This window comes from Phalacrocorax aristotelis, chromosome 24 (assembly GCF_949628215.1).
Source record: "Phalacrocorax aristotelis chromosome 24, bGulAri2.1, whole genome shotgun sequence".
NCBI classification, from domain to species: Eukaryota; Metazoa; Chordata; class Aves; order Suliformes; family Phalacrocoracidae; genus Phalacrocorax; species Phalacrocorax aristotelis.
In genome coordinates, this window is record NC_134299.1 from 3,718,557 (window position 1) to 3,744,749 (window position 26,193).

The window sequence follows — 26,193 nt, forward strand, 5'->3', positions numbered from 1 at the left end:
CAGCCCTGTAATACCTTTCTTAAAATTAAAGTAAGGGTCGTGCTGCAGGCGGGGGGCCCGGGGCCCGCGGCAGTGGCTGGCAGGCGGCGGCAGGGGGCGGCAGCAGCTCGCCATTGGCACCGCGCACCCCCTTGGACGCAAACCCCGGACGCAGCCCCTGGCCCGGCGCTGCTCTGCCAAAAACTTTATTGGAGAAGAGTGGCGGAGCCCCCCCGTCCCTCCCCAGACACCGAGGGGCGGCTACGGCCGACTCTGGCTGTGGAGCCCCCCCCCAGCCCCTCATTTTTCTCTGGGTTTGCTCCTGGCTCAGTTGCATTTCCCTTTTGCATCACCCTCCCTTCCTCGGACCTGGGCTCTGGGCACCCCACCCAGACCCCTCGGTGAGCACCCGCAGATGTGCACCCCCCCCCCCCAGCTGTGGGGCAGATGCACTTTGCGCTGTTAATGCTTAAAATGGGGTGGATTCCGAGTGCAGCAACGCTTAATGCTTGGTGGGGGAAGCGCAGCCCTTTCATCACCCCATCCTGATGCCTCCAAAAAGGGAATTTGTACACTTTTACCTTCCCCCGGGGGGAGCTACTGGGCTCCTAAGGCACAAAGTGAACGGCCCAGCAGCAGGAGCAACCCTGTCCCCCTGCTGGAAAAGCAAGGAGCCTGGGCCCGATCCGGAGCTGGGATGGGTGCGGGGAGTGCTGAGGCAGGCCAGGCCAACACAGCACTGTGAAGGTGCAGAATTTGAGCTGGGGCAAGGGAACGGCCACCAGCCCCCAGCCCGCTCCCCGTTTTTTTCAGCTCATTGGCATGGCTTACGTCCCTCCTCTACTGCAAACTCCTTTTTAAGGCAAACCCTAAAAGGCAGCTGGGGCAGAGACAATCCAGATGCTGCCTTTGGAAAACAGCTGGCTGGGGAGGGGGGAGCCCTGCTGTGTCCCCCACCCTGGCTCCAGGCAATACCTTGTCCTGGCAGGGGGGCAGAGCCATGGGGGTAAAGGGAGCAGCCAGTGGCTAAAGCCCCTGAATCCATCCCCAGGAGGGAAAAGGTGGGGAGTAGCCTGGCTGTGGGAGCTGGAGTGGGGGGGGAATCCCCTGGCCCTTCCCCATCACTGGCATCCCACCGCAGCGCTCAGTCATCAGCCACGATGGACAAAGCCCGCAGCTCGCTCAGCTTGGCATCGTTCTCCCGCTCCCGCTGCTCATCGCTCAAGCCGGGCCTGTCGATCTGCGCCGTCAGGTCCCCGAAGATCTTGTGCATCTCTGTGTAGTAGACGACCTGGGGGGTGAGGGGAGAAAGATGAGGGCGAGTGGGGCAGAGGCCTGGGTGCGGGGGTCTTCTCCCCACAGTGTCGTGGGAGCCAAGAGGTGCAGCGCTGCCCGAGCCAGCCCCTCGCCTTAGCATTTCTGTTTCTAAAATAGCTTCCTCCCATGTGTTAATACCACCCCCTTAGATTATTACAACTCAACACATTTTAATAACACGCTGCCCTTCTCTGCTCGCTTCCCATCTGGGGAGCTGCGTGCGCGGGGCTGCCGCCGGCACCCGGCACTGCCGTGCAGCCGCCAGCTCCGTGCCGCAGCCGGGCTGTCCCTTGCCTGTCGCCGGTGTCACCGGCACCGGGACGAGCGCCTGCCCACACTGCCTGGCTCTGCAACAGGTCTTTGCTCCTCAGGCAGGGGCATGGCGAGCACGGTGAGCATCACGCCTGGCAGTGCCATACCCTGCATGAAGCAGTGGGGGGGGGGGGAGGGGTGTTTTAATAATGTGCTAATTAGCACCGCCAATTAACTCCGGCAACGAGCAGTGCTTCCCGGAGTGGGAGCCAGTGGGTCAGCGGAGGCAGATGGCAATGGGCTGCCTGCTCGGGCGTGGGCCCTCGCCAAAGGATTGCCGCGGTGCCCGGCGGGCGCTGGCAGCGAGCCCTGCCTGCGGGACCCCCTCGGTGCTGTGGGCAGGGTGGCGGAGTCAGGGCCCCCAGCTCCGGCTCGGAGGGCTGCTGTGCCCTGTAGAAGGTAATGGGGATGCCTGGCACCCCTCCTGCCTCCACCTCTGGCAGGGAAGCACTGTCCCCCTGGCCAGACGATGCCAGCGTTGCTCCCATTTTGCAGAGGGGCACAGGCGAGGCTCGGTGGGCACTCGGGGTTGGCCCCAGCATCTCCAGCAGCGCCAGTGTGAAGACATGCACAGTCTCCATGGAGACCGGTTCCCCTAATCTTGCTCAAAAATGATGCTTATTTTGGGCAGGGCGGAGGGGAGATGCTGGGGACCCACATGCCTTTGCCAGTTGCCTACGCACTCCCCCCCACCCCTCCCCTGTGTCTGCCCATACCGGGGTGCGGCAGGGGTTGCTCTGGGGCTGGGTCTCCCCACGCAGCAGGCGCTGGGTGATTCAGCATCAATGCTCCTTTACACAGTGACTAACAAACCTCACTCCGCAGCAGCAGGGCTGAGCAGGCAGGTGTGCGGGCAACAGACACCCCACCCCATTGCAGCCCCCTCTACCAAACCACCGTCCCACAACTAGGTCACCCCAGTGCATCCTCCCCGCCGGCTGCAGCCCCAGTCCCACTCAAGCAATGGGTGCCAAAAACACCTGCCACCACCATAATCCCTCAGCAATGTCACGGGTGAGCACGGTTCCCTGGACAGAGGGCTGCAAAGCCTGGTGCTGGGGCTCTGGAGGAGCCCTCCATGTCCCTCATCCCCAGCCCGATGTCAGATGGGTTCAGTTCATTCACATATGGCCAAGCGCCGCTGCCAATTCCGGCACAGAAAAGGCGCCGGCACACTGAAACAAATCTCCCCAGGGTGGCAGGGCCGGAGGCAGCTGTGTGCAGCCGGGGGAGCTGCTGCTCCCACCCTGAGGATTGCCCCCCAAGCCCTGGGCATGCCAGCGGCCACAGCAGCATCTCCTCTGTATTGAACGGGCAAGGCAAAGTAAACATTTTGGGCGCTGCCCCCACCTCCACCGCCCACGTGCCGCAGCCATCGAGCCCGTCCTGCGGGAGACGCCGGGTCCCCCGGGCCCAGTGGGTCTCCTTGGGGATGCTCTTCTTCCCCAGTAGGACCCAGTGTCTAACCAGTAGGCAGTCATCCAGGGCGCTAGCATGCATCGCCATCCGAGTCTCCTGTGCTTTATCAGCGAGATCCCACAGGCATTGATCCCCCGATGCTGTTCTCCCACTGAAATAAGGGTGAAAACCCTCACAGCCTCTATGGGGGGGGGTTTCCCTGCACCGGGGTGGGTGCTGGGGAGGGGGAACGCACCCCAGGATGAACCGGGGCTGTCCCACTGACAGCCCCAGCAGCGGGGGACCCTGCTGCACCACAGGCAGCTCGCCCTGCGGTCGCCGTCACGGTACCTGCTGCCGGCAAGCCCGCGTCTGCCTGCAGCTCAGTACTTTTCCAGCTATGGATACCATATGCTCCGTCCCCATCCCATCAAATCCCATCTCCAACTCGCCTTTGAGACCGAGCCAACGGCCCCGAGTCCACCTGTCTTGAACTAATTCTGTTTCGGGACACCGTGTTCTCCTGATTTTCTATAGATCGTGTTTACAATGCCACAGCCGGGCGGCGGCAGGTTGTGTTTATGTCGGCCCTACGCAAAACAAAAGCCCAGGGTCGCTGCCAGGGCTGGACTGCAGCAGCTCACCCCAGCGCGCGGCGCTGCCCCACAGAGTCCTGCCTTGCAAGCCCCAGCTTTTAACCTGTTTCATTAAAACCCAGAGGAGTATCGTGTTTTCTAGCAGGAAAATAAAGTGCAAAGAGGGAAGGAAGTCTTGCTCGCGCTCTCGCACCAGCAACAGGGCTCAAACTCTCCCCCTTTCATCTTCATGTGGCCACTTCAAAGTCCCCAGCCAGGGAAATATTTGCCTCTGTTGGCTTGGCCCCGGGCATGTGGGTGGACAGAAGTATTTGGTGTTGAATGTTACAGCCCCTGCGAGCTCGGGGCATGTCATGCCGTCAGGAGACACCCGGCACCAGGGCCTGCAGCCAAGCTGTGCCATGGGAACTCAGCCGCCCAGCGAGGAGGTCCTGGAGGGTCTCGTTGGGTCAAAGCCATAAAGCTGCTGCTCTGGAGCTGGTTGGAAGCGGGGTCCTTCCCTTTGCCATGGCACCACTTGTTCCCAGCAAGGCAGCTGGGCCATCACAGCTCACTGTCACGCTGGCTGGTGCTACTTGTCACACACTTGTCTCACTTCAACTCTCCCTGCTTTCTCCAGGACCCAAAAAAAAGAGGGGGGAAACTGCAGTTTTGCACCCAGGGCCACCTTCGAATGGCGTGTTTGACCCAGGGAGCAGCAAGCCCAGAGTCACGGGAGGCACGGTGCCAGCCGCTGGCTGCCTGCGGCCAAGGACAGAGCTGACCCCAGCCTCCCAGTCCCCATCTGCCCCTTTCCTTGAGGGATGCACGCTTGAGCCCCATCAGCCAACCATTTCTCCCAGAGGAACCCACAGAAGAGGCTGAAAATAGAAATTCCACCGAGTAACACGAAACCCCTGAGATGCTAAATAAGCTCAATGAGGCATGGAGGGACAGATAACCCTGGAAGCCACAGCAGGATGAATGGGTCTGGCCGGGGGCGGCAGCAAAGCCCATCACTGTGCACATGCCTCCCATCGCCGGCTCACACCTGCGATGTTGGGATGGGGACAGGGACGAAGATGCTCCCGGCATCACCGCAGCAGCCCCCCGGCTGCCCTCCGCTGCCCAGGTCCCTGTGGGTGAACAGCCGCTGCAGTGAGTCAGGGCTCCCAGGTGCTATTCTGGGCTCGCCACTGACTCATTAAGTTACCTTGGGCAAGTTACTTCCCTTTTCTTTTTTATTTCAGCCACCTGCGATGGGGGGAAACGCTGCGCAGCCCCTGGGGAAAGAGCTCCTGAATGGGGGTGGGGGGAGACAAGGCCTGAGCGCAGCCTCGGCACAAAGGAGTCATTAGGGGAGTGCCGAGCTCTCCTCCCGGCAGCGGAGATGCCGTGGTGCTGGTGCATCCCTCCCCGGGGGTGGAAGGATGCAGCCAGCGCTGGGGAAGAGGGATGTGGCTCCCATCTAGGTCGGCGGGGAGGGCGGGATGTGACATGCTTTAGCATCCATCTGGGACCAGCTTTAGTCTAGCCTACGGGAGATGCATCAGCTTTGTTATGACGCTGCCTCTTGGGTATTAAAAGCGAGATTTTGCTCGCCTTTCCTAACAAAAATTCTCACCTGAAGAGAGGCAGGGCAGACAGCCAAGAAGCAAAATAGAGGATTCCCAAGGAAGAAGAGGGTACAAATGGAGAGTCTTTGCAAACAGCCCTGGCAACAGCACCCTGCCGCTCCCCGCTCGCATCTCCCCGTGCCCCCAGCACATCGCTCCCCCCGTGCTGCCGCCCGCTCGCCCCGAGCTCCCGCCGAGCCCAACCAGGAGCCAGCTGGCAGCCGGGAGCCAGCACGAGCAGAGCGAGGGACATCGTGGCCAAGGACAGAGCAGGCAAAGCCACTCTCAAAGGAAGCTGCCAGCAGATCACAAACACCCAGACACAGCAGGCGACATTCGGGTTTCAAGGTCTCATCCAAAACGACCCACCCACAGCGAGTGGCCGGAGAGGGTTTGCAGGGGGAAGGGCCAGCGAGACTTTGTGGTGGCTCCAGGGAGTCTGGTTATTTCGGCTGGAACAGGGAGCCCCGCGCACCCGATTGCTAAGGGAACAGCAAGAACAGCATCCCCAGCACCCACCCAGGCGGCGGCAGGGTGCATCGGCACCATCTGGTAGGTGAATCAGCCTGCAGACAACTTGCTGGCAGCTCTGCGGAGAGGCTCCCCCCCCCCAAGTCGGAGGTGAGATAAAACACGTGCTCTTTGCACCTCCTTGCAGCCACCCCGCCGCACCTGTGTCACTGCAACAGCTCCCTTCCAAAAAATACCGCAGGAAAACGCCCACACGAGGAGCAGCACGTGGTTTCGCCCACCTCCTGGTGCTGGACCACCCCGTGATCCAGGGCACGACGTACGCCCGAGATGCCAGAAGTTCAAAGCTAGATTAGATCCCGGTAATGTTCCTCTCCAGTCTTAAAAAAGGGCGAGAGGAGAAGGAAGATGGAGGAGGAGCGGCAGCAAGTCACAGAAGGAAGCTGAAGGATGGAAATTAAAGCAGGCTGTGGTTTATTTAGGCCACCCCTTCCTGCAAATCCTTGGTGTGGAGATTACACAGCAGCCTCCTCTATCTCTGCCAGCACACACTGGTTCTGGTTACCAAGAGCCAGAAGCGAGCCTTAAGATGAGCCCTGAGCGTCTCATAATCTCACAGAAGATCCAACCCTGAGCTCAGGACTATAAACGAAAGAGACAACGTATCCAGATGAATAAAGCCATCAAATGCCAGCGGCTAATGTATAACCAGGGCTTGAACTGCGTTACACAGGCAATCTCGTGGGACAGGACATCAAATGCAGACCAGGAGTGTCCCTGATACGAGGCAGAGCTGTGTAAAACAGTGAAAACTCACCTCCGGCTGTCCTTTCTACCCGACAGCCTGCACCCCATCACTGCAGGTACTGGCAGACGCCAACCTCTTCCGCCAGGACAAGGTCCAACATTACCCGCCCAGTGTCCCACCCGTCCCACCACCGCTCCCCATGGCCTCTCACCGCTCGGTAATTAAACTGCTGGAGGTAACGGCATTTGGGCAGAGGACTGCTGCGTGTTACCTGCATGGAACGCTCAGGTTGAGAAAGTATCTTGCTCTAAGAGCAATTCCCCGCCGAGGGTGGGACCCCAGATGCTCTGCAGTGAGGATGCCCACCAAAGGGACACCCGGCAGTGCCTGGCAGACGGGACAGCCTCTCACCTGCGCCCGGACCAGCGATTCAAAGCTGGGTTTGAAGTAATCAATGCGGCTGCTATAAAACTTGGGCATTTCCTCCAGGAGCTGCTTGTTTTTGGCTTCAAAGTCCTCCTTCACTGGTTTCAGCTCTTCACGGGCCTGGCGAAGGAGAGAGGATGGGGAGTCAGACATCTGGGAAAATGCCCTTCCCTTAGGCGGACCTGCATGGAGGCCACCCCAGGCCAGCGGACTGCTCTGCTTTGACCCAAAGACAACCAGCAACCAGCTAACAGAGCTTGGTGGGACCAAGTGACCAGCTAACAGAGCCTGGTGGGACCTGTATGACCATCCAATGGAGCCTGGTGGGACCTAGTGACCAACTAACAGAGCCGGACAGGACCAAGTACCAGCTAACAGAGCCTGGTGAGACCCAAGCTTTGACCCTGGACCATGGGGAAAGCCATGGGACACCTAGAGAGGCTGCTGCAGAGATCATAAGCCAGCTGGTCTTCTCCCCTTCAGAAAAATGGGGACAAAACACGACCTCAAAGCTCAGCCAGGCTGGAGAACATCCCTGGCCATGTCTGTGTCCCCTTGCCCTGCAAGTCCCAAGAGCATCACCAGAGGATCCTGCCCCCACCATCATTTTCGCCCGTGACCTTCAGCTCAGCGCGTCCAACTGGCTTCTTTAAACAGAAGCGTGGGGAGAAAGGGAAATGTCTCTGAGATGGTGTGGAAAAGGGCAGGAGGGGGTGGGCTGTGAAATATTAGACCAGTTCAAGTCTGCCACTTAATCCCAGTGCCATTCCGACGGGAGGGGGACGCGGGAGAAAGCCGGCGAGCCGAGCCCAGCCACGGCGCCAGTCCCGCTCCCTGGGACAGTGCGCCGGAGGGATGGCATGGACAAAGCCCTAAATCTCATCAGGCTTAAGTAGGTCTGAGAGGCAAACGAGCAAATTCATCATCTTCCATGAAACAAGGAGCATTTAGACTCCCGGGGTGGAGTTCACGTGGGGCACCAAACACCAGAAGACTTTGAGCAAACAGCAATGAGGGAAGATGCAAATTTGCAGCTCAGTAAAAATACCTGGATGAGATTATGCTGTTTCCCATCAAATCTGTGGACCTCTCAGATGCCCCAGGTTCAGGGTTGCTTAAGGCTCCTGCAGGCGTTCATGCTCACGCAGTGGTTAGTTCAGATCTTTTTTGAGGTTGGGGGCAGGGGAATTAGGTGACACAGAAGTTCATTAAGGGGAAAAAAATTAAATAACTAAAACCTGCTTAATCGCCAGGACAAAAGCATTCGCATTTTTCCAGCCACAGCTTTAGTCACCGAGGCTAAGCGAAGTAAGCTGCTTACTATTAAATCGGAGGTCTCTTTTGTTAAGGCTGATAGGGCTATTCTTTAACACAAAACTTAATTTTTGTGGGGAAAGTCATCAGAAAATACATGTTCTTTGACGCTGAGAAAGTCAACTGTTCCTTCGAGGATCAAGCAACATTCTGCAGGAGCGACAGATTTGGGGAGAAATGCTGGTGAATATTTAATTAAAAAAAATAATCATGATTTCGCTAAAATTCAGGAGAGAGAAAAGCATCTGGCAAAGCTTCCTGTTAACCAATTACTGCAATTTTCCAAGACTAATTTTTGTAACAGGTGGCAAACATAAAGCCTCAAAATGCTCTGATCTTCCCCTTTTCCCACCCAGCTGCTTGCTCAGACGCCGAGGTCAGGGGAAACCCCCTGTGTGGCAACTTCAGCACTGGCTGCTCCTCCGAGCATCCCCAGCTTCCGTGGCTTTTATTCCATTTTATTTTGGAAAACTGGCTCCTTCCCTTCGCCGAGTGCTGGAATTCACATTTTCGTTATCAAGCGCCCTACGTGGCGATTTTACATCAATAAAAGACACCCTTCCAAAATGCTCCGTGTCACAGGGGCTTGGCATGGATGTCAAATGCTGAAAGAAAAGCTCTTCCCGAGTTTTCCCAGGAGCCCTGCTTGGGATTTGGGTCCGTGAGCATCTCGGTACCTGGTGCAGCTTGGTGAGGACGGGGCCGGTCTTCTCCTTCTCCTCGTATTTCTCCACCTTGGACTGCAGGCGCTTGTAGTCCTGCAGCGTTTGCTCCCGTCTCTTCACTGCCATGTTCAGGCTGGGAAACACGCTGCTGAACCTGGTGAAAGGACGGGAAGGGGTTTTGGGTGGGATACCTTGGTCTGATGCAGCATCCAAGGCAATCTCCCAATCAAAAGTCCCCAAATAATTCAGGATTCAGACCAAAAATACCCAGGGGTTTAAACAAAGCCTATTCCAAACACACAAGCTTTCATTGCAGCCTTCCAGGAGACTGGAAGAAAGGATTAAGCTACACATCAAGATTTGCAAAGCCTTGCCAGGGTACGGTGTCTTGGCAGATGCTTGGGTTTTTTTGTGAAGGTCAATTCATGTCTTGAAGGGTGTGTTTCTAAATAATAATAAAAATAATAAAAATCAAGCCAATTTTGCAAAGCCTGGTAAAAGTACTTTGAAGGTCCCAACCTGCTTCTGACTTCTCCTGCCAGCCCTTATGCTTTTACCATTAGTTCTTTATTTTTAAACAGTTTTCCCCCTCTCTTCCAGCTGCTGTATTCGAGAACATGGAGAGCTGCCTTGTCTGGGACAGGGGACGGAAGCTGCTGCAGAAAACATGCTGTTAACTCCACCGAGCAAACCAAAGAGAGAAAAATAAACAACTTTCCCCCGTATAGAGTTAGCTAATGTGGTATTTCCCCAACACCATGTTTGGAAAGGGAATGAGCAGGGAGAGGAGTTGAATCAAAAGTCCGGGAAGAATAAAGATGAAGTGCAAAATAAATATTAACTGCAGCAACCTTTGCTTTTTCGGGCACTTTCTGGGGTTGCAAACCCCAGCCTGCCATACAGCAAGGCTTGCCCAGCTGAAGAGGAGCTCTGTACCCCCCACAGAAGGATTAACAGCAGCCAACAATTAGGCAGGCTACGGGAAGATTCATATTATTAAAATGTGTTACAAATTGAGGAAACACGAACATCTGACGGCAAAGACAAGAGAGAATATTTTTGACCGCGAAAGAAGAGGAAAAGCCAGAAACCGGAGCATTGCTCTTGTCTCCCAAATTTCAGTAAAGCAAATTATACTGGTTGGGACTGCGCTGGTGCTGGGCTACGGGTATGTATGAAACAGGTCACGCTACCTCCGGATATATTAATTTAATCTCCACAAACTGGGGGGCCAAGGGCCAGGAACAGGTCATGAAAAAATGCCTCTAACCAGCCTGGTGATGCTTTTCACTTCTGAGAGACAAGCAAACAGCTTTCTGATGTCTTTAAATTGGGAAAAAAAAAAAAAAAGAATAAAATTTATATATATATTCCAGGCTGGGGGGCACATTAGCAAAAAGAAAAACACAAATCTCACTTTACGACCGTAATTTGCTTTAGATGTAATCAGATGCAGGGGTAATAGAGAGGCATTCGGGCTCAAACAAATCCAGGGGCATTCGCAGCCCTGCACAGCCGCTCCATCCCCTATTAAAATCTCATTTTCTGCCGCCGTGCTCGCCCCGGAGGGTGCTAATGTGCCAGACCGGCGGGTGCAGACGCAAAGCTTTTGTCCCTGAGCCTTACCAGTTTGCAAAGGGCAAATGCCAGAAGTGAGGGGGAAGGGGAAATACTCGTGTTCAAGCATTTATGTTCAACCATCCCTCACTGAGATGGCGAAGCAGGGATGTGTTCGTGCAGCCCTGCTGGCCGAGGATAACCAGGGCCGGTCCGTGCACGGCTCTCATGCGCTCACCCAATGATATTCTCGTTCCTACCGAGACTATTGTAAGAGGCTATTGCAGCTGGGGCCGCGGCACGAGGAGCAACCTGCAAAAGTCATCAGGGAGCTCGCCCAGCGTCACCCTGCCGCCCAGCTGCCCGCGCGCGGATCAGATGCTGCTGCCCTGACATTGCTTTTTATGGTAACCTTCGCACACGGCTCCCCATTATATTTAAATGTCGCGGCGGCTTATGGGTCCTGGCTGTGCCGGGCTCCAAGCATGGACTCACCATCTCCTGGGCTGCTGATAAAAAACCTCCTCCCTCTATATAAAGTCCAAAAATATGCCGTGAGAGGGCTAGGGACATAGGGGTGGGCAGTAAGGACTGCACGGAGGAGGGGAGGGGTACCCAGGTTGAGAGGTCTCCTTGGTATAAAAGCACAGACGTTCTTTGCCAACGGCGCACACTTAACATCAGCAGCTCGTAGTTGCAGCTTCTGCAGAAATTTCTTCCAATTATTAATGAGCTGGCAATGGAAAGGAAGGATCCCATCAGGGCAGCGGCTCTCGCCTTTATTTTTGTGTTATATCCCTGATGGGGGGGGATTGGCAACAGCACACAACCTCTTACCTCTCTCCATCGCACCCAAAAGCAGGGCAGAAGCAAGTTGCAGCTCACTAAGGACTATGGGGGCGAGCAGAGCTGCTCCTCCACAGCACGCTGCTCCTCCACGATGTGTCTCCGAGCCCGGGAAACATTGGAGGTGATGGCCCGGGGCTGGGAAATCCTCCCTTCCCTGGTCTGCGGGGATGCTGTGCGCTAAACGCTGAGCCGTGGCCGTTCCCTCCAGGGCTGCCAAGCATGGCCTGGATGTGGCCATCACTGCCTGCGCATCCATCAGCTCTTGGAAAACACTTATCAAGAAGATGCCTCAAAACTGCTAAGCCTTGTGTCAGTTCCCAACACTAGCTTTTAAAAGGCGCTTTCCTGATGGCCCAGCTTTTGAGCCTTTTCTCTCGCACACTCTCCCATGCTCGGCACTTCCATGGTGCTCGTACATTAAAAGAGCCACGAGACACCAGAGAATTAGCACGCAGCCATTTACATCTTACAAACTCGCTACCGCAGGGGAAGAGCGAACCCTTTAGCTCTGAAACGCAGCAAGTGAGAATGCAGAAGACGATTAGCGACACAGTTTCCATTTACTTTGAAGTTAAATCTGGTTTTAAAAAGGAAAAAGGCTTGATTCTTCCCCCCCTCCCCGTTTTGTTCCTAGTATCAACTCGGTGCAATTTTGCAGCCCATAATGGAAGGACACTGTACTCTGGCAGCACTTTAAAAAAAGAGCTACAGCACTGGATCTGAAGAGGCTGTTACTGTGTAGGCACAGCAACTACTGTCTCACAAGGACTTTTAATGCATAGATTATACGCTGCATTTCAGAGGGGGTGAGCGGCTCAGCTCCACAAGCTGCCATTAACACAACGCACCACGCCAGCTCCCCGGATCCGCAGCCGTGCCGGGCATGGCCACCCGGCTCCGGGTTCCCCAGGCTCCAGCCTGGGTGCTGGAAACATCAGCGTTAAGTGCTGGGCTGCTGAGGGATGTGTACGGGGGCTCGAACCAACCCCCCCAGACATGCTCGAGGGGTTTTAAGGGCTGCGAGCTGCAAAATTGAAACCCACTTGAGTTTTTCCTGAGCAGCCGCAGCCGAGCAGCGAAGTGGCGTGGGGATTTCTAAGTTGCTTACAAACCCCACGTGGCAGCTGAGGTTGTCTTGGTGCGGTGGTCCTTCAGTGCTGGAACCAGCAGGAAGGACCGGGCCAGCCACGGAGCCTCCAGACACAACCAGCATGTCAAATGAGCTCTCCCCGTGCCGACCGAGCTCTCCCCGTGCTGACCGAGCTCTCCCCGTGAGTCACCTGCTTTAATTTTCACGCAGGATTAGCTCAGCTCAAGCAGGGAAGGATGCTCCTTCCTTGGACTGAGCTGGATTGAGGCGAAGCTGCCTCCAGCTCCTCAAGGAATTGCTCCGTATGAATTCCCTATTAACCCAGCAGCTCTAAATTCCCCTGGAATTCAGAGAGAAGTGGGTTTCTTGCCCACGTTGAAGTCCTGCCCAAGTTTTTCTCCCTGTGTGTACAGAAATAGGATCTCAAGACAAGTGCCAGGGGGTGGCAAACACCCGTGAAGGGTGATAGGGAGATACAGGCTCCGCCGCTGCCAAGTTATTCCGATGACTTAATAAATTGCTGCATTTCACATGTCACCCCAGTGTCTTCACAAATATCTCATGAATGTTATTTACAAATGCTCCTCGTGGAAAGCCTGGCAGAAGGGCTGTCTACAAACCCTCCAGAAGCTCCTGCCATCCACAAACACACCCCTCAGTCTCCCAAGCCCTGTAAGAACAACGCTGCAAGGACCTCAAATCTTTTCCAAGGCCTTCAACGTCGCGTGGCAAACCCTCCCGGCAGCGGTGGTGCCAGCTGACAAGGGACAAGGACCGTCATTAGTGCCACGGGTGGTGAGCAACACCCAAACACTACCAGCCACTCTGGAAATGAAGTCTGAACAACTAAACCCAGAGTTTTAGCATTTTAGCAGGACCAGGGAAGCCTCACAAGCAAAGCCTGGTCATTTCACCCATCCACTCCCCCCGCACACTGAGCAAGGGCAATGATTCCTCCTGCAAAGTGCTCTGAGAAGGACAGGTGAAAAGCCCTGTAGAGACGTGGGTATTTATCGATAAGCCAGCACCATCCTCCCCCGTACGCTCCACCCAGACCCTGCTTTTGTAGGGGGTGAGAGGGTCTGACAGCCGTAACCACTCACAAATCCCCAGCACCGCCCTCTGTTACTCAACGCTTTCTTTTTTAATACAAAGCAAAGAAAATTGAAGCCGACTTAAAGAAAATTTGGTGGGTACGGCACTAGAAGCATAGAGCAGGAGTGAAGGTAAAACAGCAGCACAGGGCATTAGAGGCCCCGCCACAAAAGCAGCTTGCAGAATAAGCCGCCGTTGTTCCCTGTCACTTTTTAGGCAAGGCTGCTGAGAGGGGATTACAGTACAGGCAGCTTAAGAGGAGCAGGTGAGGGGAGATACACAGGGATAACTAAAAGAAAATGCAAATTATTGTCTCCCTGCTGCTGGGGGTGGGAGAGGAGGGATGTACTGGTGAAACCACTCTTAGAATGACAGTTTAGCCCTGGAAAAAAAAAATAAATCACCCGATTCTCTGATTTATAAATCATGTTGCCACCTCGTCTCCACGCCAGCCTCCCTTCAGCTTCCCCGTAATTAAAGGACGGGGCTGGAGAGACACTGCCACGGATGATAAAAGCGTCACGGTGATTCCCGTTGCTGCCGGATTCATTCGTTAGTGAGCCCAGCTGACAAGTCTGGTGCTCGAAAAGCAAAAACTTCTCTCCGTCTCTGGCAGGAGGATGCTGGCCAGCCAAGCGAGCGGCTCTTTGCGGAGATGTTCGAGGAGCGGGACTGTCCCATCACCTCCCTGCCCGCAGCGAGGTCCCCGAGCAGCCCATCTTCTCCTCTCCCTCTCCATCCCTGCTGCCTGTCCTGATGCATCCCTGATGCTCACCCTGCGGCTTCCTCCAGCCCTCATTTTTAGTGTCAGCAACGTGAAAGAGGCACTAGGGCTTTGGCACAGGGGCAAATAATGGTAAAACCTTTCTCCTTCCCTGTTTGCAAGTGTCTCAAGGCACTCTTGTTGGCTGCCCCATGAGCTGGGCTAGGCTGGCATGCACATGCACTCTTCCCCGTGGCATTATTTACGGACAACAGCTTGGGTAATGAAAGCAAAAGGAAGCGGGCAGGATCTCTGGCTGGCACCGGACAGGAGAAAAAGGAGTAACGGAGCTGGGGAGGACGAGATGCAAAAGAAAGTGTCGGCGGATGAGATGAGGAGGAAGTTTGGAGAGGCACAAGGATGGCTCGGTGCGAGGCCGAAGCATCTGGGCTATGCTCGGGGATGCCTGCCATTCCCCAGCCCGTGCCCACACGTCCGTCGTGGGCCCGTCCACCCACCAGGAAGGGGGGAAATTAAAACCAGCCCTTCCGACTGAGCGAAAAGGAACAGAAATGAAGACGACGGTACAAAAAAGCAGCGAGCTGGGGATTAGGCTGAGGGCCCCGCGCGGCGGGAGGGGGCCAGGCAGCCATGTGGCTAGCTTTATGCACGAAATCCTCATTAGGGGCTCGTTAAGGACATGAAAGCGGCTTTTCCTGCTTCCGGTCCCCGGCACCCCTGGGGCTGCTCGCGGCCGGTTATCTACTTGGGCTGCAGGGGAGGAAATGCAGCTCGAGGGTTCACGTTAATGGCAGGGTTCTGGGAAGAAGGACCCCCCCCTTCCCCTCTGTGGATGCCAAGCACCGGTTGCTATCGCTGGCAGGTATTTGCTGACATACAGCTCTAATTGAATTTATACATCAATCTGCTGCAAACGGCTCCTGGATTGCACCTGCGGGACCTCCCGCTGCGCTGACACCCAGCCCCGGCTCATGGCACCCATGCGGCAGCACCCTTTGCGATACCCCTGCCGAAGCCTCTCCCTGTCCTGCAGCAGCCCCTCGGCTTCGGCTGCAGGAGCGGGACCGTGCTCCGAGCCAAGGGGACGGTACCACGCCAGGGTGAGCACGACATCCCGACGCTCAGGGAGGTTCAGACAGCTAGAGTTTGTTAACTCAAGCCCCTGCGGCAACAAAAATCAGCTCCGAACGTGAAAGGCATTAAAGCCCATGAATCTCCAAACCACCTGGCTTATTTAAGCTGCTTCCTTCCTTAAATACTGACACACAATATGTATTGCTAAGATGACAGTACGCGGTCTAGCACCAGCCCCAGTCCAGCCAATATACCTCACTCCTCACCCAAGCCAGAGAGGAGGACTGGAAAAGCGGAGTCAAAAGCAGCTGCTTTTTCTCCCCCCTTGCCCCAAATCCACTGCTCTGGTGTGAATTTATGCAAGCATCTCCCAAAGAGGAGAGCAGATCCCTCCCGACCCTTCCCAGGCACCCCAGCTCCTTGCCCAACCCACACGCTGAAATATGCAATATTCTCTTTAGAGCTTTGCTCCTTCCCTGAAGTTAAATGAGTGATTCCCAGCCAAGGGCTTCTTGGTGCTCAAAAAGCAAAACTCTGAATAACCTACGTTCCCAGAAGCAGAAGGATTTAAACAATACGAGCCTCCACCCTCCTCCAAATCTATTACCACTTTCTTCTACGTGGTTTAACAAATTCTCCAATATTTGTCTGAAACCTACTATCCCTGGACAGCTGAATGGATATTTTACTGCACATGTGTCTCTGATTACAATATATTACCAGTAATGATAATTGCCTGGATTATACTTATCTGTTTCTTTGGCTAATAAACTATAAAAGACCACCAGTGAAGATGTAATAAAATGCAGCTGTTGTAGCGAAAGCCTTTTTCTAGGTCAAAGCAAGTTTGGGAGAGGCTGGGGAGGACTGCCTCTGCGAGGGGGAGCAATACCTAACTGGAAATAAGAAGAGCTCCTCAAGGCAGCTTTCATTAATCTGAAACTTTTATCCTAGAAACGTTGCTGGGGTTTATCTGCCAGCAGGACAAGGGGAGGTGCAAGCTCTGCATTTCTCTCCTGCATCTCATTAGCCTCAAAATGGACCCTTGGGCTCCTTAGAAATGTTCCTGGCTGCACGACTCGGCCGTGCATGTACCTTCGCTCGCAGAGAGTCAGAAAGAGGGAAGGAAAGGAACATTTTTCTGCTCGGTGTGGAGATGCAGCCTCTCTGAGCATGAAACATAAGCTGTTTAAGAGCACGCAGCAACTCTTTGCAGGTGCCAAAGGGCAGGAAGGGGAAAAAAATACCATATTTGAGTCCAATGGAAATTTAGGAAGTTTGAGAGAATTGCCAAGACTGGAAAGCTGCCGGGACGCTGAAGTAAACGCCCTTACGTTTAACTAAGGACTGGACTGATAACGGGCGAGTTGAACCTTACACCTTGTGAGATGCGCTCGCGGGCACCGCGCTGGTACCAAGGAGCAACGAACCAGCTGCCTCCCCCCCCCACCCCCCGTGTCCCGCAAAACTCCACTATTCCTCCAGTATTTCCCTACGGCAGGAATAATATAACGTGATCTTGCATAACTGCCTCAAACCCAAAGCAACAGGAAAGGGTTCTTCCCCTTCGGCACCGCCTGTGCTACGGCAGCAGCCAGACCAGCAGCCAAACACCGCACCATCGCAGAATGAGACGGCGGTGATGTGGAAATGGCTTCATGGTCTTCAATTAACGGCCCCATACCCCGCCCCGGGTTGAACAGGTTTGCAGGGAAAGGGATTCTCTTTCACTTCATCAACTAACACGGGTTGGGGAGGCGGAGAAACCAACATAAAGATTTCAGAGACACAAGCCCTTCTTCCAATTTCAACAGAATGCTGGAAGAAGTAGTTAATGTATCTTTCATGAGGACAATCTAGATAATAAGCAACACAATTCCACAGCACAAGCCTGGGATTTTTTACTTTCTTTCTTCATTTTTTTTTTTCCTAAATAATCAAGAATTTCTGGTCATGGATAGACAACCAAGGTAAAACTCGAGTCACCAAACATCCCTCGGATAGAAACACACCTGTAACCTCATGTGCTAAGCGGTATATGAGATTTTACTTTCAGATTAGGGCAGAAACAACAACTTTAAAAAAAAAAACAAAACACAAAAACCCCCCCAGCCTGTGTCAAACCTAAACTAAAATTGTTATTCAGCAATTTGCAACACTTACTGTCATATTAAAGTAATTTTATTTTATTTTCGCTCGCTTGCTCTGTTCTTGTTACAAAATAGCAGATCTCAGGATTTCAGAAGACATTTGGTGCGGCAACCGAAGCACTCCTTACATGTTTAGGGGGTGCAGCCTGTGACACGGGTAATGGCTGCCAACGCCGGTGGAAATTGTGCAGAGGGGAATTGCACCAGATGAGACCTGGGCGACAAAATTGCCGCGGTGCCGAGGCACGACTGAGTACTGACGCACCCTACGGCACCAGCTAGCAAGGAACTGGGGAAAGTATGGAAACCTGCTACCAGAATAATACCGTCAACAGCTCTGGCTCTCGCTCTCTGGTAAGGATTTACTTCCAAGCCGTGCAATCTGCGGATGGGCACGGTTTGGAGCGAGGTCTGACGCCGGCACGCTCCCTGCCACCCCTCCTGCCGGTGACAGGGTGGCTCCCGGCACCACTCTGCGGTGGGCTCCCCTCCATGTGCACCCCAGGCTGGCCCTTCAGACCACGTGTGGTCCGAAGCTTTTCCTGCAGAGGTTTGCAAGACTTTCTCCAGGGTCTGAGGCATCCTGTTACCAGCCCAGGACGGGGGATGCCGGTGTCTTTCTGTCCCTACTTCCCCCTCGCTCCCTGTCTAGCTATGTTGGCTCTGCAACACCTCTTTCCTGCATGGATTATTTATAAACACGGAAGAACTTTCCCCAAAAGCAAATTAAAAACATTTATGCGCTTCTCCTTTTTTATTTAGAAAACTCCCAAAGGAAAGGAATTCTTGTTCCAACAACAAACGCCCACCACCCTGGGCTGGATGGCACTGCCCGTGCCTGCTGCCCGCAGGGGATCTCCCCGCTCGATTTTTCTCCTTTGGCTGGAGCAAAGTGTTGGTAGTGACTGACAGAGAAACGGAGAGAAGTTGAATGCTTTAATGCATTCAGTATTACTCATCTCAGGTGTTCTTTAAAGTACCGATGAACACATCTGGCAAGCTAAGACACAAGAGGTCTTCACCCTTGCCACAGAGTATGGACTCAGCTAAACCATCCCACCTCCCCATGCCCCAGCTGTAAAGCCATTTTGTTACAGGGACATGAACTATTACCTCTTTAGGAAGGGCTGATTTCTAACCTGACAACATCTCTTTTGATGATACACATCCCTAAAGTACACGGTTATGACAAACACTCGATATGGCTCATAAGACAACGTTGGTACTTACTTTTTCAAAGGCTCTATGACTGTCTTTTGGATCTGATTCACCTGTTGAAAGCAAAAAGGGATGATTATATGTCAGGCTTGTTGAAAAAGCCTGTTTGCACAACGATACATGTTTGCACAGAGCCTACCATAGGATGATGTGGGCTTCTGAGCACAACCACAGTGCCCTTTAACCAAAAAATAGCAAACTTCTCCCTTGTGCTCGGGATGAGCTGCAATCCCCAGTACAACCGGAGTCAGAAGAAGAGTAAGATTATAGAGAAACTCATGTGGGAAGAGTCTTGGAGACGATGACGACGAAAAGGGAAGGAGGAGGTACCAACAGCACCTCGGCACACCCCGCTCTCCCCTTCTTCAGCCAAACCCACATTCACCTTCTCCTGGTTGAAAGAGTCCATCCTCTTCATCGCTGTGTCGAAGGCTGTGACCATCTCCAGAAAGCTGGGCTCCTGTTCGCACAGGGGGTTCGACAGCAGGTCCGAAGAGATTTTGACGGCCGACTTGGACATGGCTGTGGGCAACGGGAGCATGCAAAGGAAAGCAGAGAGGGTCACGTCTCAGCGGCTGCCTGCTGGGACAGCTGCACAACCCCGCGCTGCCAGGGCTGACTCCTGCACCTGCAAAGGGTGGCCGTGGGCAGAAGTCAGGGAGTTCAGGCACCGAGGAGGGTTTAGCGCAACTTTCCAGGAAGATATTCAACATTGGTTGAGGGAAAAGAAAGGAAAAGCCACCAATTCATTCACGTAAACACCCAGAGAACTGTTTTTATATAAGTTAGGTCTGAACCACTCCTATGTACAGCTTGTGATGTTGCCAGAAATAATACCAGACTAACGAAAGCACTGTTCTCTTAAAAAAAAATGTAGATAGGGTTTTTTTTATACGTCTTTTCTCAACAGACTATTAAGTGTCACTCTCAGTCTCACTACAGCTCTTCCACAATGAGAAAAATCACAGTCCATTAAGTCTTTCAAATGGCTTTACAAAAATATATATCTGAAGTGGATTTAGTGCTGGTGGAAAAGGACCAGACTGACAGGAGTGGAAGACGAGGTTTCTCTTGTACTCTCAAAATAGGCACTACACAGGCAGCAGACACACAGGCTGGCTAAGCACTTTCCCCTCAACGAGCCTAAATTTTCTTCCCGTGGAGACCAACCCCGCAAACCAGGTGAAAACGCAAAGGCTGAAGTCTCTTCCGAGCCCAAAACTGTCACCAAGAAATACAGAAACACCAGGTCACACACTGATGGCCTTCAGTTCCTGTCTCGCCAAGCACTTCTGCTTGCTTTCCATCAGGCACATCTCTCTTCCTATCCACACGCTTGGTCTTCAAAGGGAAAATTAAATCCCTGTGACGGGACCGCTACAAAAGAGTAACAAAACAGCTAAGGTACAGAATGGGAAAAAAAGATGAATAAAAAGGCAAGCATCAATATAAATGGGAATAAAGAAAAAAAAAGTGTTGGGTACTAAAAAAAAAAAATGTTCTTTTTCGTCAGCACTGTTGCTGGAAGTTATTCCAGTTTAAGATCAGAAAGCCAGATGCTTGAGCCGTGCTACAGATGAGCTTTGGAAAGACTCCTACTGTACTCACTCAGATATTAAAAGTTAAAGTCATCTGAATAATGGGGCTTAAGATCATAAATCAAGGGGTTAAACATTCTGATTTAAAGGTTACACACAATTATACAGCGAGCTCAGAAGCTAAATAGCTGCGAAGCTCAATGCAGAACGAGATGCTAACTACGGAATAACAAAGCTACCGTATCCGTCTATTATCCAAACATTAAGGGTTTAGGCATTTAAACCTTTAAACAGATGGGATATAATCCATATGTGTGACCACATCTGAGGAAGGATTTGTGCCAAAATGGGATGGAGTTAAGAATGGCAGAACTCCTTCAGCTGGAAGAAAAATTAGATTCCCTTCATAAGGAGAGGACTGAAAGTGCACTGTAGCGAGGGGAGCTGTGGTGAGCAGCGGGGTGACGCCGGGAGGCCAGAACCTGGGGCTTTTCAGGCACGGTCAGTGAGACTTCGGGGCTGGCACTTCCCCTGCGCCACTGCCCTCACCTGTACGGCTCTGAAAAAGCAGCCGTGGTGGGCTCTGCGGTTCCCACTGCAGCTCTGCAGACCCCGGCACACGCTGCATCCCCCCGGTGCGCAGGGAGCCGGGAGGGCATCCCCCGGTCCCACCTCCACGTGCCCGGCCGTGAGCCCCCTCTTGAAACTCCACAGGCACATCACTGACCTGGGAGAGGAGAGCATCGCCTGCCCCTCAGGGTGGGCTTCAGAGGGTCTTTGCTAATAAAACATGTGGGATGCGACTCCAATTAAAGGAAGTGACTTTAGAGAGTCACTGATTTTTTTTTTGGATCACAATAGAAGAGGTAGAGAACAGCCAGGCACGCTCCAGCGAGCAAAACTGAGCCACGGTGATCCAGTGGGTCTCATCTCATTTCAAAAGGAGAGCTTTTGTCTCCAATTAAAGAACATCCTCCTGCTCCTTAAGATCATATTTTGTTTGGGAAGAGGGTGGGGAATGGGGTTAGCGATCTTCAGCCGCAGTACAGAGAGTGCTGCTAATAACCCGTACCCTGTTCCCAGCCGTGCTGCTGCAGCTGGCAGGGCAGCGGCCGAGCCTCGCAGGCACATTTTTGTGCAGACGGAGGAATCGGTCTCATTCTGAGCTGAGTATTTTTTGGCAGAAGGTGGAGACTCGAGCCACCAGGTCCAGTTTGCTAGGGAGTGTTTGCAGGCAGTGAATAATCAAACCCCTCGGCACAGAGGTACAGTGGAAGAAATAAGACACTCGGGAGGACACAACAACGCTGCTACATCGCCATCCTCGTCAGATATGGGGGCTGGAAGTTGGCTGAGCAAGCGCAGCTATCTCCTCTCAGGAATGGGCACTGCCAGGTGAGGAAAGCACTCCTCAGTGCTCGATCAGATCTACCTCCTTTTCCTTCAGCCATCCCTCACCAGACCACATTCAAAATCTTCCCTTACACTCATGATTTCATGCCTTTAAATGAGAAATCAGATCTTACTGGATCTGGCCAAGGCTCATTTGTGACTCTGCCATGTAGCAGAACGGAAAAAGAAAGTCCTCCCACAGCTCCTCTGGGACTTGAAATGCTCCATATAAACAACGCCCACTGCAAGGGAGGGGAGGGGAATCCTTAACAAGGAAAAACTTACCAAGGATCCCTGACAATGACCAAAGTCCCCAGAAAGGGCAGTTTTCACCCTGGAAAGGAGTCCTGGCACCGCCGGTTACCGGTGCCGTTCCCACAGCTCTCCCTGTGCAAGCACACGCACGTGCCAGCACGGTTCTGGGAAGGCTGGGAGAACGCAGGCAAGAGCCGGGATCCGTGTTTATGTCTGGCAATATCCGAGCTTGCACACAGACATACACACAGGTGAGAGCCTCTCTCATGGGAAGCCCCAAATTTGCCAGCCCTCCCGCTGGCAAAGAGCCCGGTGGGGCTCCTTCCCACTCCCCTGCCCCTCCATGAACCAAACTCCCACGAGATGAGTGTTGGACCAGTCCAGCCCACACCTGTTTGCGCTGGTACATCTGCCTTGGCTCCAGAGCTGTGGGGGCCCGGTACAAATAGGGACTACTCCAAACCACATGCTGAGAAAAACCATCTGTGTTTAAAACAGCTCCTCGCTGCATGTTTCTACAGGCTGCCCTGTTCGGTTCAATAACTGGCATCCACCGAATCCACTTCTCCCAGCTCCCCTTCGCCAGATCGCTCCATCTTCTCTCTCTCGTGTTCGTTGAAAGCCTGCGCCACATGGTGCGGTCGCACTGGTTTCCTACTAGAGAAGCTATGAATGGAGCGGGCAGGGGCTGCCGTGCCTTGGGCCGGGACACCTGAAGGGCAGACGTCACCCCGCGCAGGCAGCAGCGGGCAGCTGCGGCGGTACACGCAGAGACGACTTGTTTATTGCTTCCTACATCGCCCACTGCCACGAGGTCAAGCCAAAGCAAGCAGCCACCAAGGGCACGGGCAGGGTTACCCCTGAATGAGAGCTGCTAGGTCAGCAGTTCGTATGTGAAACACTTATAGCGATGCCTATGTGGTGCTCTGCAGCCCCCCCAAAGCCTCATCCCACCTTCCTTTGGCTGCAGATAGCATAAGATGCCCTCGACTGAAGTGGGTGAATATGCGTTGCTTGATCCAATAGACTCAGCCGGAGCCTGCTCCTGCCTGTCTAAAGTGAGAACCAGAATAATTGCTCCTCTTTTTTGGAAAAAGAATAATTGCTCCTCTTTTTTGCAGAAACTGAGGCAAAGAAAAGAAAGTGACTTGTCCAAGGCCACACAGCAAGCTGCAGCGCAAGAGATAGGGACTAAGCCCATAACACACTTTCTGTTCCCTTGGTTGAGATACTGCTCGGCAGCCCTCATGCAGATGGCCTTGTAACTAAGCAAACTGAGTGGGACTGAGATCTAGATTTGTTTTCCAGACTTGTCACAGATTACTCATGTGATCTTGAGAAAGTCACTTCATCTCTTTGTGGCCAAGTTCACAGTCTATGTATCCTACAGTCACATACCCAAGTCTGCATCTGTGCTTTTCTTCATATCCTTCTGAAGTTTTTTGGTCTGATCTTCCAATCTGAAAGATGGGAGAACAAGGCAAAGTCTGAATCTTGGAAAGAAACAAACCAAAGTGTATCATACGTGCAACAAATCATTTACGGGCTGAATATGCTGGCTTCTGTTGTGAGTTAAAAATATCCAGGCAAGGCTTTATGGAGTTCAGTGCTGCTCAACCTTTTCTGGTTGTTTTCAGATGGTTTTCAACCTTTTCAAGTTGGTGATCTCTTATTCAAAGTCACATATTTTCTTAAGTCCTCACACTTACCGCAAATGGTAAAGCCAAACGCTTCCAGATGATAAGCGTGAGCTTATGTGACACAGTCAGTGTGGTAAAACCAATATTTGTCCTCAGAGGTGTTGAGCTGTTCAGTGACCCCACAGGTTTCTTCAATTTTACACTCTTTACTTTAGAGCTGCCATAATCTGCAAACCTCAACCCCACTGCAAATACTTGTTAGGACACCTTTGAACACCCAGCCGCCAGAGAAACTCTGAAGAATTAGAAATTACAGGCTGGTAAGTGATTTGCTGGGTGAAGTTTCCCAGGAAGACGCAATAAGAGGGCACAACAGAGAAGTATGCGACTGTTCCTGTTTTACCAGTGTGGTTGATACTTACTGCTGAAGCTTTCCATATTCCCTTTCAAAGTCTCTCTCCACCTGTGGAAAGAAGAGATGGAAATCAGCTCAAAGGTACTGCAGCAGAGCCTGGAGTGGCAACTACCTGTGCAGGGAAAGCTGTCCTCAGGAAATGCCTACGTGAACCCAGGGAAGCATAAGCTGCAGCTATAATGGGAATTACGCTTCAAAAGTAAACGAAGTCTTGGGTTTTTTTTCCTTCAGACTCTCTTAGAGCAAAAGACACTGCCACCAACAGCGTCAGCTCATTCCAAGGATGTGCTCCAGCACATGATTTGGAAGCTGACAGAGTAAATGGGAATGCCTTCAAAGCAGAGAGATGGCAACTTAGCACACACTGACACAGGTGCCCGCAGCTCAGCTCGGTGCCGGCGGGGGATGAGCCCGCTTTCCTCTTCCACGATCGTCCCAAAAGCTGAGAGGAGGCGCTTCTCCTCCAGCAGCGTGCTGCAAACAGAGACCCTGCCGCGGGTCTGCCCGTGGCTGGCTGCCAGACCCCCACCCAGCCGCTCTCTCCTTCCCCATCCTCAGCAGGACGGGTTTTCTGCCCCCAAAACTCTCAAGCCGTTACCGAGCCCTCCAGTCTCTGAATTATTTGCCCCTTTGATATGCCCCTTATTCCTGCAATAGCTCCCTCTGATGAAACACTTCAGCTGGAGCAGCAGTCCAAGCGGACTGCGGCACCTCGCAAAGGGAGGAGAAACCTGTGCTGGCAAAGAGCGCAGAGCTAAAGAACAGCCTTCTCCCGATGCTACATCAATGACTGCTTCCTCCTACTTGCTATCTGGCAGCAAATCTCCAGCGATACAAGATATTTTAAGGAACTTTCCTTCCATGCTGACTGTTTTAACACACGCTTAAATATTCATTCCACACCTCATCGACCAAATAAGCAAATGGATTTCAGTTGACCAGCCAAGAGTAAATACATGCGCTTTTGTTGTCATGGGATCAAAACTGGGTTCATTTGTGTTGTCAAGCTACCATGCTATTAGGGAAATGCTAAATGTTGCAAGCAGCCAGGACTAGAAGGATCCAAAGGTTTGTTCCAAATCTTCATGCTGTCCTCGGGATTTCAAACCCAGGCTCGATGTAACAGCATTATGTGAAACCAGAACACAAAATAGGGACATTTGCTTTTCAGTCAAAATTGCTATTAAAAAACCCAGTATTTTAAGATGAAGCCCAGTAATCCCAGTTTTTTTGAAACCTCCTTTTCTAAATATCTTGTTGGGCTGCACTTTCAGATACACTTGAACTCCGCAGCGACGCGACCAGCCCGGCCTGAAGGCAGCCGGTGACCCGCGCAGCAAGCGTGCCGAGTTTCAGCCCCATCCCCAGTGGACAGCTGTCCACACCATCAGCTCCCACCATCCGGGGGATGCACGCTGGCTCTTCTCTACTGACAAAAAACCTCCACCGAGCTCCAACTCCCTTTTGTGCTGCTAAAAATGGTCGCCGGAGAACAGGCATGGAGCAGTGTGGGGGCAGCTCACACGACTTCTGCCTGGTTCACAGTTCTGCAGAAATCCGCAGCAGCTGGTGCCTGGAGGTCAGGTAACCAGCACATAGTAAAAATCACCCTCGATTTCTATGGCTGTTCCGGCTGCTAAAATAACCAGGGAGTATTGCACTCTATTTATATGCCTTATGTGTGAATTGTTTTGGTTGCAAACCAGAGAGGGTTGGGCACGACTCAAAAATATGTCCTTTGAAGGCTGGTGGTATCCTTCCCCTGGCATGGAGCTCCAGCCCTCTCCACGTTCCGGAGGTTCTTCCTTATGTCTGCTCAGCAATCAGTTCCCTCCAAGAACCGGAGGGTTTGGCCATGAAATGAAACTACCTGCGAAGATCCACGGTATCTGCCCCTTCCCTTTTGCTGTTCGATTCCCCCGTTACCCTGCAATGAGCGGAGACGAGCAAAAGGCATCGTTGCCTAATGGATACGAAGGCAGGCAAAACTTCCCCATCCTGCGACTCTCCGGGGTGATGCGAACCCCCAAATCTTTCAGGGCTTCCAAGCTTCCCCAAAACACCCAACCCCGGTTAGCCTGTGCGCTTTCTACATATGATCGAGCTGAATCTACAAGGCGGCACTTCAGCTGCCCGGCCTGACTCACATCTCCAGTGCCATCTATGCAGAGACAGCTGCCCAAGGATTGCTCTTATTTTTCACGCCCACAGTAGCAACTGGCTACCAGTCATCACCGTCTGCAGGCTGATGTAACCCTCCCGGTCATCGCTGCTCTCGCTTGCATTGCCGGAGCCCAGATATACGACACAGGCAGCGAGGAGCAGGGCCCCCCATGCACTAGAGAGAGAAGACCCGCTCCCACCGCGCAGATTTA

General features: G+C 53.0%; 1 protein-coding gene across 1 annotated transcript in view; it reads right to left on the reverse strand.

Annotated features, from left to right (window-relative positions):
• Positions 1 to 38: 38 nt before the first annotated feature.
• Positions 39 to 26,193, reverse strand: part of BIN3 (bridging integrator 3) — a 41,304-nt gene continuing 15,149 nt past the window's right edge. Inside the window, exons 3-9 of the mRNA XM_075117525.1 lie at positions 23,826 to 23,866; positions 23,162 to 23,223; positions 18,964 to 19,100; positions 18,591 to 18,631; positions 8,834 to 8,975; positions 6,828 to 6,962; positions 39 to 1,270 (exon numbers count right to left, since the gene is read on the reverse strand). Coding sequence (XP_074973626.1) covers positions 1,124 to 1,270; positions 6,828 to 6,962; positions 8,834 to 8,975; positions 18,591 to 18,631; positions 18,964 to 19,100; positions 23,162 to 23,223; positions 23,826 to 23,866 — 705 coding nt within the window. The 3' untranslated portion in view covers positions 39 to 1,123. The remainder of the gene's footprint in view (positions 1,271 to 6,827; positions 6,963 to 8,833; positions 8,976 to 18,590; positions 18,632 to 18,963; positions 19,101 to 23,161; positions 23,224 to 23,825; positions 23,867 to 26,193) is intronic.